The 12,650-nt window shown below is 48.7% G+C and overlaps 1 protein-coding gene across 1 annotated transcript in view; it reads left to right on the forward strand.

Annotated features, from left to right (window-relative positions):
* Chmp4b (charged multivesicular body protein 4B) overlaps window positions 1-4,376 on the forward strand; it is a 37,758-nt gene extending 33,382 nt beyond the window's left edge. Inside the window, exons 3-5 of the mRNA NM_029362.3 lie at window positions 803-917; window positions 2,142-2,268; window positions 3,537-4,376. Of these exons, the coding sequence (NP_083638.1) occupies window positions 803-917; window positions 2,142-2,268; window positions 3,537-3,601 (307 nt within the window). The 3' untranslated portion in view covers window positions 3,602-4,376. The remainder of the gene's footprint in view (window positions 1-802; window positions 918-2,141; window positions 2,269-3,536) is intronic.
* Window positions 4,377-12,650: the final 8,274 nt, after the last annotated feature.

Genomic DNA, 12,650 nt, shown 5'->3' on the forward strand with positions numbered 1-12,650 from the left:
GAACAGGAGGTGCAGGAGCATTGCCCTCCATGAGTGAGGCATGGGATGTGCTGCTCAGGCCACGGCCTCGCCCCTTTAGTTGTGTTTTCCCGGACATTTAGCATGAAAGATAGTAAGAGTGTGTATGTTTTGAAGTATACAGACATCCTGAATAACTGTGTGTGACACAGTGTATAAAACTCCACACATTTGCCTTGCCTTTGGGACTTAATAGACTGCTGTTCAGGTGACTACATTTTCTAGTTTGCCCTCCTGTCCAGAGTTGCTTTGGGGGTTGAAGAAGAGGTCTTGGTGCAGGAGTTAAAAGTTGTCACCCTATTTGGAACTTGAGTGGATGTGTGTTTATCTGATGTGTTTACAAATCCTGGTGTGTATGTTGTGTGTGTGGGGGGGTGGCTTTGATGCCACCTGGCTGCTAAGCCTACTTTCCTTGGGTGTTGGACTAAGTGATGTTAAGGACACTTCCATCTGCCTGATTCTCAATTTTACATTTATTTTGAGTGTGGGAGAAGGGGTGTGTCAGGGGGCAGCTTTGTGGAGTCGGTTCTTTCTTCCACCTTTATGTGGGCTCTAGAGTAAGAACTGGATCTCCCGGCTTGCACTGCAAGCACATAACTGACTGAGCTGTCTCACAGCTCTTGAGTCCCAGTTTTAAAGGGAAGGAGGAAGGCAGTAATAACAGGGCATGTCCTAGAGGAGACTTGCTACTGTGTGCTGAGAAGCAGATGGTATGCAGCAGATGGGTTCGCTCTGGGCTCGGAGCAGTCCTAGGTAAGATGATAACTTGTTCCTTTATTTCAAGGGACATTGATAAGGTGGATGAGTTAATGCAGGACATTGCTGACCAGCAAGAACTTGCAGAGGAGATTTCCACAGCTATCTCCAAACCTGTGGGCTTTGGAGAAGAGTTCGACGAGGTGAGTGACTCCAGGAAGGCCACCTGCATCTCTGGGTGGCAGACTTCATGCTCGATACAGCAGACAGCACAGTGTGCACATCCTCGGGTTCTGGGTTGGTTTGTCTAGGTTTTTTTTTTTTTTTAAGATTTATTTATTTATTATATGTAAGTACACTGTAGCTGTCTTCAGATACTCCAGAAGAGGGCGTCAGATCTTGTTACAGATGGTTGTGAGCCACCATGTGGTTGCTGGGATTTGAACTCCGGACCTTTGGAAGAGCAGTCGGGTGCTCTTACCCACTGAGCCATCTCACCAGCCCCTGTCTAGGTTTTTTGATTCAAGGTTTCTCTGTGTAGCCCTGGCTGTCCTGGAACTCATTCTGTCAACTTGGCTGGCCTCGAACTCACAGACATCTGTCTGCCTCTGCCTCCTGAGTGCTAGAGACTAAAGACTTATACCACCACCACCTGGCTGGATTCTGGATTTTAAAACAAAAAAAATTTTTTTAAATGTATTTTATGCTTGGCATGGTGGCACATGCATTTAATCCTAGAACTCAGGAGGCAGAGACCAAAGTGGTCTCTACATAGAGTTCCAGGGCATTCATAGTGACAGTGAGAACCTGTCTAGATGAGGAGAAAGAGGAAGAGGAGGAGGAGGAAGAGAGAGAGAGAAATTTTATTTTATGTTTATGGCTATTTTGCCTGCATGTGTATCTGTATATAATTTACATGCCCCGAAGGCTAGAAGAGGGTGTCAGCACCCACTTGGTGGCCAGCAACTCTCAGTAACTCCAGCCCTAGGGGATCTGATGCCTTCTATTGGGGGCACTGCATGCACACAGTGCACAGACACAAATGCTGCAAAGCAACAAGACACTTACAAATCTCAGGGCAGGAAGACAGCAAGCCTGAACCACAGAGCTTGGGCAAGCTTTTCAAAAGGTACACAAGGCTGAGTACATCGCTCAGTGTGAAACGTTTGCCTAGCACATGCGTGGTCTTGGGTCCAGCACCTGGTATTTCTCTTGAGAAGGAAGGAAAGAAAAGATACAATTCACCCTCTTAAGAAGCTCATGGCCAGGACCCCAGATATATACGCACACCAGGGATCCCCTCAGAAGGTTCATCCCAGCAGGTTCACAGGGCATCAAGGGCCGAGTGGCTGCAGGGAGAGTCCCAGCAGGTTCACAGGGCATCAGGGGGCCGAGTGGCTGCAGTCCCAGCACACTTCCTTTTGCAGGATGAGCTCATGGCAGAGTTGGAGGAACTTGAACAAGAGGAGTTGGACAAGAATTTGTTGGAGATCAGTGGGCCCGAAACAGTCCCTCTACCAAATGTCCCCTCCGTAGCCCTACCATCCAAACCCGGTGAGTATGCCCACAGTTGGGACACACTCTGGTGCCATGTGAAGGGGGTGATGTCATGGTCAGTTGACTTCGGTTTAGGTTCTGAGCCAAAGAGCATGTGTGGTGCTGGCCACAGTGCCAGTGCTGTGTGACGTTCCCTGGGTTTCTCCAGAGCAGTACTTCCTAACCTCAGTGCGGGCGACATAGTCAGACAAGTCTGGGGGAGCAGTGGGGATGCCTTGTAGCATAACCCCCAACTTCCCACCAGATGCCAGTAGCAGCCACTGACACACAGAGGTGTGTCACCCTCAGTGTCTCCAGGCATTACTGCATGTCCCGTGTGGGTTGGGAGTGGGAATTAAGAGCTTCTGTTCTAGTGAAGGAGGTTAAAAGATTAGAGGGAGGAGGAATGGGGGAACCATGTAATTGTTTTTTAAATTTAAAAAGTTTGAAAAAAAAAAAAAAAAAAAACCTCTGTTCTAGAATGATTTTTTTTTTTAACCAACAAAATACAGGTTCGTTGTGGGCACCGTGCAGTACTGTGAACTTAAGTCTTGCCCCAGCTAGGAGCCCATGCCGTTCTCAGGGAGGGAACCGGCTCTAGCTGGGTGGAGACCTGCTTCTGTAGAACCGCTATTTCTTTCCTTGCCTGCATTTTCTCCCTCTTCCCCCCCACCCCCCAACCCAGTGTTCACTCCTCACAGAGATGCTCCACTCACAGAGATGCTCCACCCACAGAGATGCTCCACCCACAGAGATGCTCCACCCACAGCTCCTAGAAAGTCAGAACTGCCAGACTAGAGTGGCAAAAGAGCCTGCCAGCAGCAGGGTGTGAACAGGGCGCTTCCCCCCCTCCTCCCACCGTGGTAAAGAGGAGAGCCCCCTTCCCACCCCACCCCCTGCCGTGGTAAAGAGGAGAGCCCCCTGGCTCTTCTGCGGCTCTTCCTCTGTTGGAGGCAGTCTAGCAAAGCAGGCTCCAGCAGCTCCATGTGGAGTTGGCTTGGCAAGGATTGTGTCTCTTGGGAGGGAAGCTCCTGTCTGTCTCCCCAGCTCTGGGAGCTTAGAGCTCAGTGTGGAAACTGTCCCACCTGGTGTGGCCACCCCTGCTGAGGGCTGAAGGGAGTTGTTGTGGAAGGTGTGTCTCCGCTCAGGACAGGGCTGTGTGTGTGTGTGTGTGTGTGTGTGTGTGTATGTGTGTACACGTACACGTACACGTACACATACACATAGAGAAGCATGGCTCCAGCTCCCAGCCAGGCTTCAAAGAGCATTTTTTTCTGTATCCACAGCCAAGAAGAAGGAAGAGGAAGATGACGACATGAAGGAATTGGAGAACTGGGCCGGATCCATGTAACTGTTCCAGCAGAGGCTGGGCCCAGACGGACTCTGGTGGCCTGTGCATCGGGCAGGCATGTGCGTGCGCAGGGCAGGCAGGACGCGGTGCAGGCAGCCTCCATCGCTCAGCTCTCACCCAAAGCAGTAGCCGCACCACTGCTCACTCTCGCATAGCATGGTCTGTGCCCAGGGGTGGGTGGGGGGAGGGGGGCGGGGGGGAGGTGCCTGCTGTTTATAATGTTGAATTTCTGTAAAATAAACTGTATTTGCAAATCCAACACTGAGTTGCTGGGCTGCGCTAAGCCCACTGCTGCGTCCTCTGTGGAGGGTCGGCCGTTTGCAGTTGAAGCGAACTGGAAATGTAGCCCTGCAGCTGACGTGTCTCACTCTGTAAGATGTGTACGGTACTGGCAGAAAAGTCGTTTTTTAAAAGCCATAGATAGGCTTTTCCTTGTTCTTAGCTGTAATAACACATCTAGTTTTGGTTCCCTCAAGAGCTGTGTTTCTGTCTGTCACCTGTGTACTGGCCCCATGTCTACCATCCTGGCCCTTGTCACTCCTGTCCCCCCTGGTCTTTTGGAGTTTGTGACACGGATCTGAAATGGATGTGTTCTCTTGCAAGCGAATAAGATTGTTAGAGTTAATTCCAGCTATCCAGTTTTCTAACGTAGCTCTAAGGTCCTCATTGCTGTTGTGATAATTGATACATAGCTCATTGGAAACGTGTGCATACATTTATATTCAGATGAAATTATGGTTTGCACCGTCTATTAAATATCTCGATTTAATTTTCATATCGCTGTGTGTTCAGTCAATCTCTCACCTTCCCTGGGAGCTGACCCTTTCCAGGCCAACACTTGTCCAGGGTCCTCTGGGGAAACCTGAAGGACTTGCGAAGACGGATCTTCTAGAAACCGAGAGATCCTGGAGGCCACAGAGCTGTGGTCCCACTTAGCCTGGGACTGCCTGGGTCCACTGTCAGAGAGATGGTGCTTATGCAGCCCAGACTCTTCCCTCCGGTCTGCCGACAGCACCTAGGGCGGTGCCTGTGGGAGCCTCTGTCTAGTGGAAACTGGTGCCCTCGTGAGACACGGCCCAGTCAGGTGGTGTGTGTTCCTACAGCAAGGACGTGTGGTGGGCAGAGGACCAATGTACAGATGCTCACACACTCCATTTGCGTCTGCAGAATCACTGCATCTTTGGCCCAGCACTTCCACCCTGCACTTTTCTTTATCCTTCTACCCTCTTGTGAAACTGACGGATGCTTTGGGCACTCTCCTCCAGTCAAGTAGATCTCCACGTGTTCCTTCCTCCTGATGTCAAGTTCAGGGTTGAGAAGTCACCCCCACTCCCCTAGCTTCTCAATGTCCTAAGGTTAAAACCAGGCTGAGTTCACAATGGGATATTGTTATTTTCAGTGTGCCCAGATCAAGCTGCCTACTCTCCTGTCTTAGTCCGACACATGTCAACGTTTAAACATTTGATTGGGGACTTGATTACAGTTTCCATCACCATCATAGCATCCGGGAGCGTGGCAGCAGGCAGGCATGATTTTGGAGCAGTAGCTGAGAGCTCACATCTAATCTACACTTTAGAGCCAGAGTGACTGGGCCCGGCGTGGGCTTTTGAGACCTCAGAGCCTATTCCCCAGTGGGATACCTCCTCCAACATGGCTGTGTCTCCTAATCCTTCCCCAGACTTATCGTTCAAAAGTGAACTGATGGGAGCCCTTCCCGTCCCTACCCCACAGCTCCCTAGGTCTCGTGTTCTTTGAATGAAGCAGCTCCTACCCTGGCTGCCACACTCATGATTGAGACTTGATGCCTGAGTTGAAATTGCCTGGTTTGGGGGAGATTGGGTTTGGCTAATGTCACAAGCTCTACTTGCCAGGGTCTCTCTGCCAACAGGACCGGGGCTCCCAAGCATCCTTTGATGTGGGAAAACCAGAGCAGCCTTTCTTGAGTCTCTCCAGCTGCCTAGAACGTCTCTCCCCTCAGCTCTGACGGGCACAGACACCAGGGCGCTGTCTGGGCTCCCTCCAAGAAAAGGGTGTTTATTTCTACAAGTCATATACCTCGTGCCTGGGTCTGTGGGGCATAGTGCTCACCAGTGTCTAGAAGTTTTTTTTTTCTTTTTCTTTTTCTTTCTCTTTTTCTTTTTCTTTTCCTTTTTCTTTTCCTTTTTCTTTTTCTTTTTTGCTTAGGAAGTTCTCAGGCCTGAAAAGATGTTATTGTACTAGATACTCTGGGTACAAGCAACAGAAGACAGCCAACACATAGAAATGATACTTACTCTAAATTCACTCAGGTTTTTTGTTTTGGTTTGGTTTTTTTAGCACCTACTCTGTGTAGGAACTTGAGTTTACATGCAACAGAGCACCTTGAGGGGACTTGCAGGTTGGTCTCAGGACAGGAAGTCTCGATGGAAGTGTTAGGGTTCAGTGGCTCAACTGTGTTCTCAAGAATAAAGCTCTTTCTGGTGTGATGGTGCATAACTAATCCCAGCAGTAGGACCACAACAAGTTCAAGGTTAGCTTGTTGTGTGTAGTGGTGAGACTGTCTTAAATGCAGCCAGAACAGCCAAGCGTGGTATACGCCCTTAATCCCAGCACTCAGGAAGTAGAGGGAGGAGACTTGAGTTCGAGGCCAGCCTGACCTATATAGATAGTTCCAGGACAGGGCTGCTTAGAGACCCTGCTTCAAAACAAAACAAAAAATGCTTTGCCTCCTGCGCTGCCTAGGCACATGGGCCTTTCCCTTAAACTGCCGCCTCTGGTCCAGGCCCTACCCTGGGTCACGCTCTGCTCCAGAGCAAACAATGGGAGGATCAGCATCTGGCCTTGCTTCACCTCTGCCTGTGTTAATGGATCCCAGAAGACTACACACAGGTCATTTCTGGGTCTCATGGGCCATGTGTCTCATGACTCATTCCTACTACAAGGGAGTCTGGGAGATGGGATGTATACAAAAGAGTCTATTGGGGTTCCCTGCTAAGGCAGGAGATGGACTTTCCTGTCCCAGAATGTCTGATGGTTTGTCTGTGTTTGGGCTAGGGAGTAGCACTGTTAGGAGGTGTGGCCTTGTGTCACTGTGGGCTATGGGCATGGGCTGGGCATGGGCTTTACTACCCGAGTCCTAGCTGCCTGGAAGTGAGTCTTAGAGACCTGCAGATGAAGATGCAGAGCTCTCAGCTCCTGCTGCACCATGCCTGGATGCTGCTACGCTCCTGCCTTGATGATAGTTGGCTGAACTTTTGAACCTGTAAGGCAGCCCCAATTAAATGTTGTTCTTAAAAGAGTTGCCTTGGTCATGATGTCTGTTCACAGCAATAAAACCCTAACTTAAAGACAAAAGTTGGTACCAGGGACTGAAGTATTGCTTGACCATGCTTTTGTTTGGAAGAATGTGGATTTCAGTACTTTGGATTTGGAAAGTGGTGGAATGTTTTAAACGGGGCTTAATGGACTGTCCTAGTAGGAATATGGAAGACTTGCTGAGAGTGACTGCAAACCAGGCCCAAGAGGTTTCAGAGGAGAAGAATATCAGTTTGTAGCATAGAGACTGTTTTTGTGGTATTTTGGTGAAGAATGTGGCTGTTTTTTGCCCTGATTTGAAGAGTCTACCTGGGGCTAAGGTAGAGATTTATATTAATTGTATTGACAAAGGAAATTTCAGAAAAGCCCAGCAGAGACTTTGTTCTCTTGTTAAGTCTTATGAAGAGCGTTTTGAACAAGCTTAGTAAGCTTAGAAAGGAAAAATACAAAATATATGGTATTAAAGGGGCACCAGAAAGTGGAATGGAACTGAATCTTGTGTTTACGGATTATTAAATTGAATTAAGGGAGTGTGGTAACCTTGGGCCTAGATCCCACACAGCAAAGTACAAGCCTTTAATCCCAAGAGGCAAAGGCAAGCAGATCTCTGATTTTACATCCAGTCTTGAACAGAGCAGGTTCTAGGTGAAGAAAAGCTTAAGTCTAGGCATGGTGGTACACCTTCAATCCCAGCATGACAGGAGACAGAGCCACACAGATCTCTGAGTTCAAGGTCAGTCTACAGAGCAAGATCCAGGATAGCCAAGCTTAGGCAGTGAAGGAGTTGGGAAACAGAAAGCTGGTGATAATGTAATGAAACAAGGGGGCCATGTTTCAGCTCCTGCAAGCAGCAGAACTTGGCAGCTTCGGCCATGGGGCTCTGGCTTCAGAGTCCAGAATAGAAGTGATTACTGGGACAATTGATGCTGGTTAGCTGGAGCTAAGAAATTAGTGGCGATTAAGAAGAGACCAGCATCACTGAGGTGAAATCTTCTGGGAAGTGTTTTCTAAGAGCACAGAAGCTGTGTTCTAGAGATAGCCAAGGTTGTAATTCATGCTACAGCTGTACTTGGTAATGTGTAAGTCACCCGGGTAGTACTGGTTTTGAAGGCATGAAGGTGTCATGAAAAACACCTTCTTCATGCATTCATTGTGGTTGATGGCCCAGGACTGAAGGGGTCATGCAAAGGAGTTGAGGTTTGACACCATGAAGAGAGCCTATGAGAGGCTATTGGTGAAACCTAGTTGCAGTGGGAGACCTCAGTGTATTGGAGATGCCAATACCATGGCATGGTCACCAAGAACAGCACCAGCAGTGGAGTGGATCAACCTGAGCTACAGAGGGCAGAGCTGGAGAAGTGGCACCAGCCCAGATCATGTGTGGATCCCAGATATTGGAACAAGGAGCTATAACATTAAAGCTTCCTTGAAGACTCCAAGATGTTTGAGATGCCGGAGCCATGGGCTTCCTGCTGAGGAGAGCTGCTAACAGAGAGTGGAACCCGCCCAGGAGAGAGAAGGTAGTTGCTGTCAACAAAGATGAAAAAGGAGTTGGAGATCTGAAGACTGCTTTGACATCAGCCATGGAGATGCAGAGTTTGGAGTTTGCCCAGCTGGTTTCCTGTCTAGCTTTGGGGATTAATCTCAGAAGAGACCTTGAACTTTGGACTTTTAACACTGCTATAGACTATGGGGACTTGGAAGTTGGACTAAATGTATTTTGCATTATGCTCTGTTTGGGTATGGCCCCCATAGACTCATATATTTAAACAAACCTATGGGGGCCAGGGAGTGCAATGTGATGGTTTATATATGCTTGGGCTAGGAAGTGGCACTCTTAGGAGGTGTGGTCTCATTGGAGTAAGTGTGTCTCTGTTTTGTGTGGACTTTAATACCCTAGTCCTAGCTGCGTGGAAGCCAGTCTTCTCCTAGCGGCCTTCAGATGAAGATGTAGACCTCTCAGCTCCTCCTGCACCATGCCTGCCTGGATGCTGCCATGCTTCCGCCTTGATTATGAACTGAACCTCTGAACCTGTAAGCCAGCCCCAATTAAATGTCCCAGTAAGACTTGCCTTGGTCATGGTGTCTGTTCACAACAGTAAAACCCTGACTAAGATGGTGTCCCACTTCAAAGCCTGGACAAGCTGGGGCAGAGTGGCACACATCTTTTTATCTCAGTGCTGAGAGGCAGTGGCAAGGCCAACCTGCCTGGCCTATGTAGACAAAACAGAGTCTGGTGCCAGGAAGAAGGGACTGAATGTTGAGCAGGTGGCAGCAGCAGCAGGGTCCACCACGCAGACACTGAAAATCAGCCAAGTGGGAAATACCGTGGATTTAAATGTTTTAAAGATTATGTTATGTGTATGAGTGTTTTGCCTGTATGTATGTATGTCTGTACACCACGTATGCCTGGTGCCTGAGAAGGGCCAAGGAGGTACCCGAGACCATGGAACTGGAGTTACAAATGGTTGTGGGCTATAGTGGGTGCAGGGAATCAAACCTTAATCCTCAGCCTGTGCGCTTAGCCCCTAAACCCCTAAAAATAAATGGAATCTAAACATGTGCAAAGTCCTCAATCCCTCTATATTCTCTTCCTTAAAAGCCCTGGAATAGCTGTGCATCTAATATTTAATCTTAGGAGGCAGAGGTGGAGGGATCTCTGTCAGTTTGAGGCCCGGCCACCCTGAACCTATAGGGTTCCAGGCCAACCAGGACTGAGTGAGACCTTGTTAAAAAACACAAAACCCCAAAATAGGGTAGACCTGAGGATCCAGTTTAACAAAGTTCTTAGTAACTCTAGAGGCCTACCCTTAAAGCCAGGAAACTTATGTCCCCAGAAAAACATATGTGGTCACTCCGTGACCTGGTCCTACTCATCACACAGCTACTGTTACCCAGAATAGCTCTCTTCTCTCCCCTGCCTCTCTCCAGTGTGTGTGTGTGTGTGTGTGTGTGTGTGTGTGGATCAGAACCCAGCACTTTCTGGCCCACTATAAGCCCAACCTGACAAGTGTATTATTTTGAGTGTCTCTGCCATCCCTTATGAAACTGGTCTGACAGGAAGTTGAGAAAGGTGGTTGCCATCCAGTGTGGTGAAACATATTAGGCCAAGAGAGCTCTATCCCCAAGTTGCATACTGGCCTCGCCAGCTCTCTTTCCAGCAGATGTGTCTTCTCTGGCTCAGAGCATCCCAGGCCGGAACACTTGGATTTCCATAGGAACAGCAGCTCTGAAGGACTCTGAACACTGCAAAGCCATCATTCCAACCAACCCACACAGACCATGGGGCAGAGCTATTGTTGCTTGTTTTACAGTGGGAGGAGCCCAAGCACAGAAGGGTTAAAGAGATCTGTCTAAGGTCGAGTATCCAGCAAGTAGGCTCAAGAACCAATCTCTCCTCATATTCTTCCCTGTGACCATGGTGAGGCAGAAGCGCATTCACAGAGGCACGTACCTGTCTCAGAAGGTGCCAACCCTGAGTGTAACCAAGTACTGGGTCCAAGAGAAGGCTGCCTCTCTCATTTCTGCTTGCTGCTGAGAGCCAAAAAAGTTATCAACCTATGGGTCAAACAACCCTCTCACAGGAGTCCCACATTAGATATCCTGCAGATCAGATATTCCATACCAGCAAAATTACAGTTATGATGTGGCAGTGAAGTAATTTCATGATTGGGGGTCACCACGACATGAGAAATTGTATTAAAGGGGTACAGCATTAGGAAGGTTGAGAACTGCTGATCTAGACAGCCATAAGACAGAGCGGTGGGATCAGAGCCGTGCAGTAACTGGACTCCAGTGTCCTTCCATAGCAACTGATAAGATAGGGAACCTAGGTCAGGGAGTCTCCCACAACCTGAGGCCTTTCCTCTTTTCTCCCGGACAGTTTCCTCCTCTCCATCTTCACCTTGGATGGCTCTCTGGGGACACTTGGCTCCTTCACAGGAAGAGTGGACAAAGCCATCAAGGTATATAAGAAGCTTGCCTGCTTCTCTACTGGTGCAAAGGGGGGGGGGGGCACCGGGAAGGTGTCTGTGCACGCACGTGTGCGTATGTGTCTGTCTGTGTGTGTGCACCCGTGCGCTCGTGTGCACATGGTGCATGCTTGCCACGGTTTGTGAGTCATGTATGGAGGTCAGGATGACTTTGAGTGCTGACCCTTGCCTTCCATGTTGTTTGAGCGGAGTCTTTTTGTTGTTAGTTGTTGTGTATGTCAGGCCAGCTGGCCCATGAGCTTCTGGGGAGTCTCCTGTCTCAACCTCCCATCTCCCAGGAGTAGCACTGGGTATGGTGCCATGCCTAACTTTTTAACCTGGGTTCTGGGGGTTCAAATCCAGGTTTTCATGCTCGAGTGGCCAGCACTTAGCCACTGAGCCTTAACCTTAGGTCTTGAAAAGCAGCCATTATTATACTCAGCCCGAGGGTGAGAATTCAGAAGGCCAGGACCAGGCTGCAGGCTTCTGCATCTCCCTCAGTCTCACTCAGTCTGTGAAAAATGGCCCATGCCTCACTGGGGCTTGCTGGGGCTGGCTGTTGGTAGGAGCCCAGAGTTCTGAGTGACTGACTGTCCCTGCCAGTGGAGTGAGCAGCACTTATGTGATCCAGCCTTGGAGGACACACAGAAACACTGGCTTGTAAACTCACCCAAGTTCAGGAGGTAAGGAATTAGAGACCAGCTTCAACAGGAACATGGCTAATTCTACAAGAGCATGGAGGGCAGGAAATGTCACTGGGCTGTCCCCCAACCACTGAAACAATCTGTGACAGCTTGCAGATTGTGTGTGTGTGTGTGTGTGTGTGTGTGTGTGTGTGTGTGTGTGTGTGTGTTTTTCCCTGGGTAATAGAACACATGGTCTTGCCTGTGCTAGGGTAAATACTCTACCACTGAGCTATATATACCCCCAGCTTTTTACATATTGTTCAGTGTATTCCAGATACAAATTAATTCATCTGATCTCTGAACCTGTATTAAAAGATTATTTTTAATATATACCATAGTCTGTATTTATAAATTCTATATATACCACTGTGCTAGATTGGATAGCAATATACACATAGCTGCTTGAAGTTTTTAAAGGCAGACACATAAGAAATACGTATACTAAAGACTTGTGGTGGCATCTTCCTGTGTTCTAAAGGAGGGAAAGAATTTACCTATGAAATCTGCCATTTCTCCTCGTCCTGTTGTTATCACTGACCCACAGGGCATTATTTCTTTTCTCACCGGAAACTTTTGTAGCTGCCTCACTGGTCTTCCTGCCTCCCAGCTTGCCTGTCACGCTCAGACTTGGTGGCTTTTACCTGTAATCCTTATACCTAGAGACAGAAACCTGAGAAGTGTGAGTTTCAGGCCAGCATGGATAACACAATGAGATCTTCTCTTTTAAAAGAGAAAAAAAAGCTATCATTCCCTCTCGAAAACTTCCTTGGTCATAGTCAGCTTCCAGGCTTCAGGCTGAGTCCACCTCTTTTTGTGTCTCTGTCTCTCTTCCCCTCTCCTCCTCCTCCTACACACACACACACACACACACACACACACACACACACACCCCTTTCCCAAGGCCTTGTTTAGGGTTAACTCAAGTCAGATGAGGGGCAGACGTACACTGAGCACGTACAAGGAACATTTCCAAATTCCTAGACCCGCAGATCTTTTGGGAGTCGCCAGGATGAGGTGTTATGTGGACAGAAAAGGAACCTGGCTACTCAGAGGAGCGTCGGGCGTGAGGGCAGCAGTGCTCCAGGAGGCCTGCAGGTG

This window comes from Mus musculus, chromosome 2, assembly GCF_000001635.26.
Source record: "Mus musculus strain C57BL/6J chromosome 2, GRCm38.p6 C57BL/6J".
NCBI lineage: Eukaryota > Metazoa > Chordata > Mammalia > Rodentia > Muridae > Mus > Mus musculus.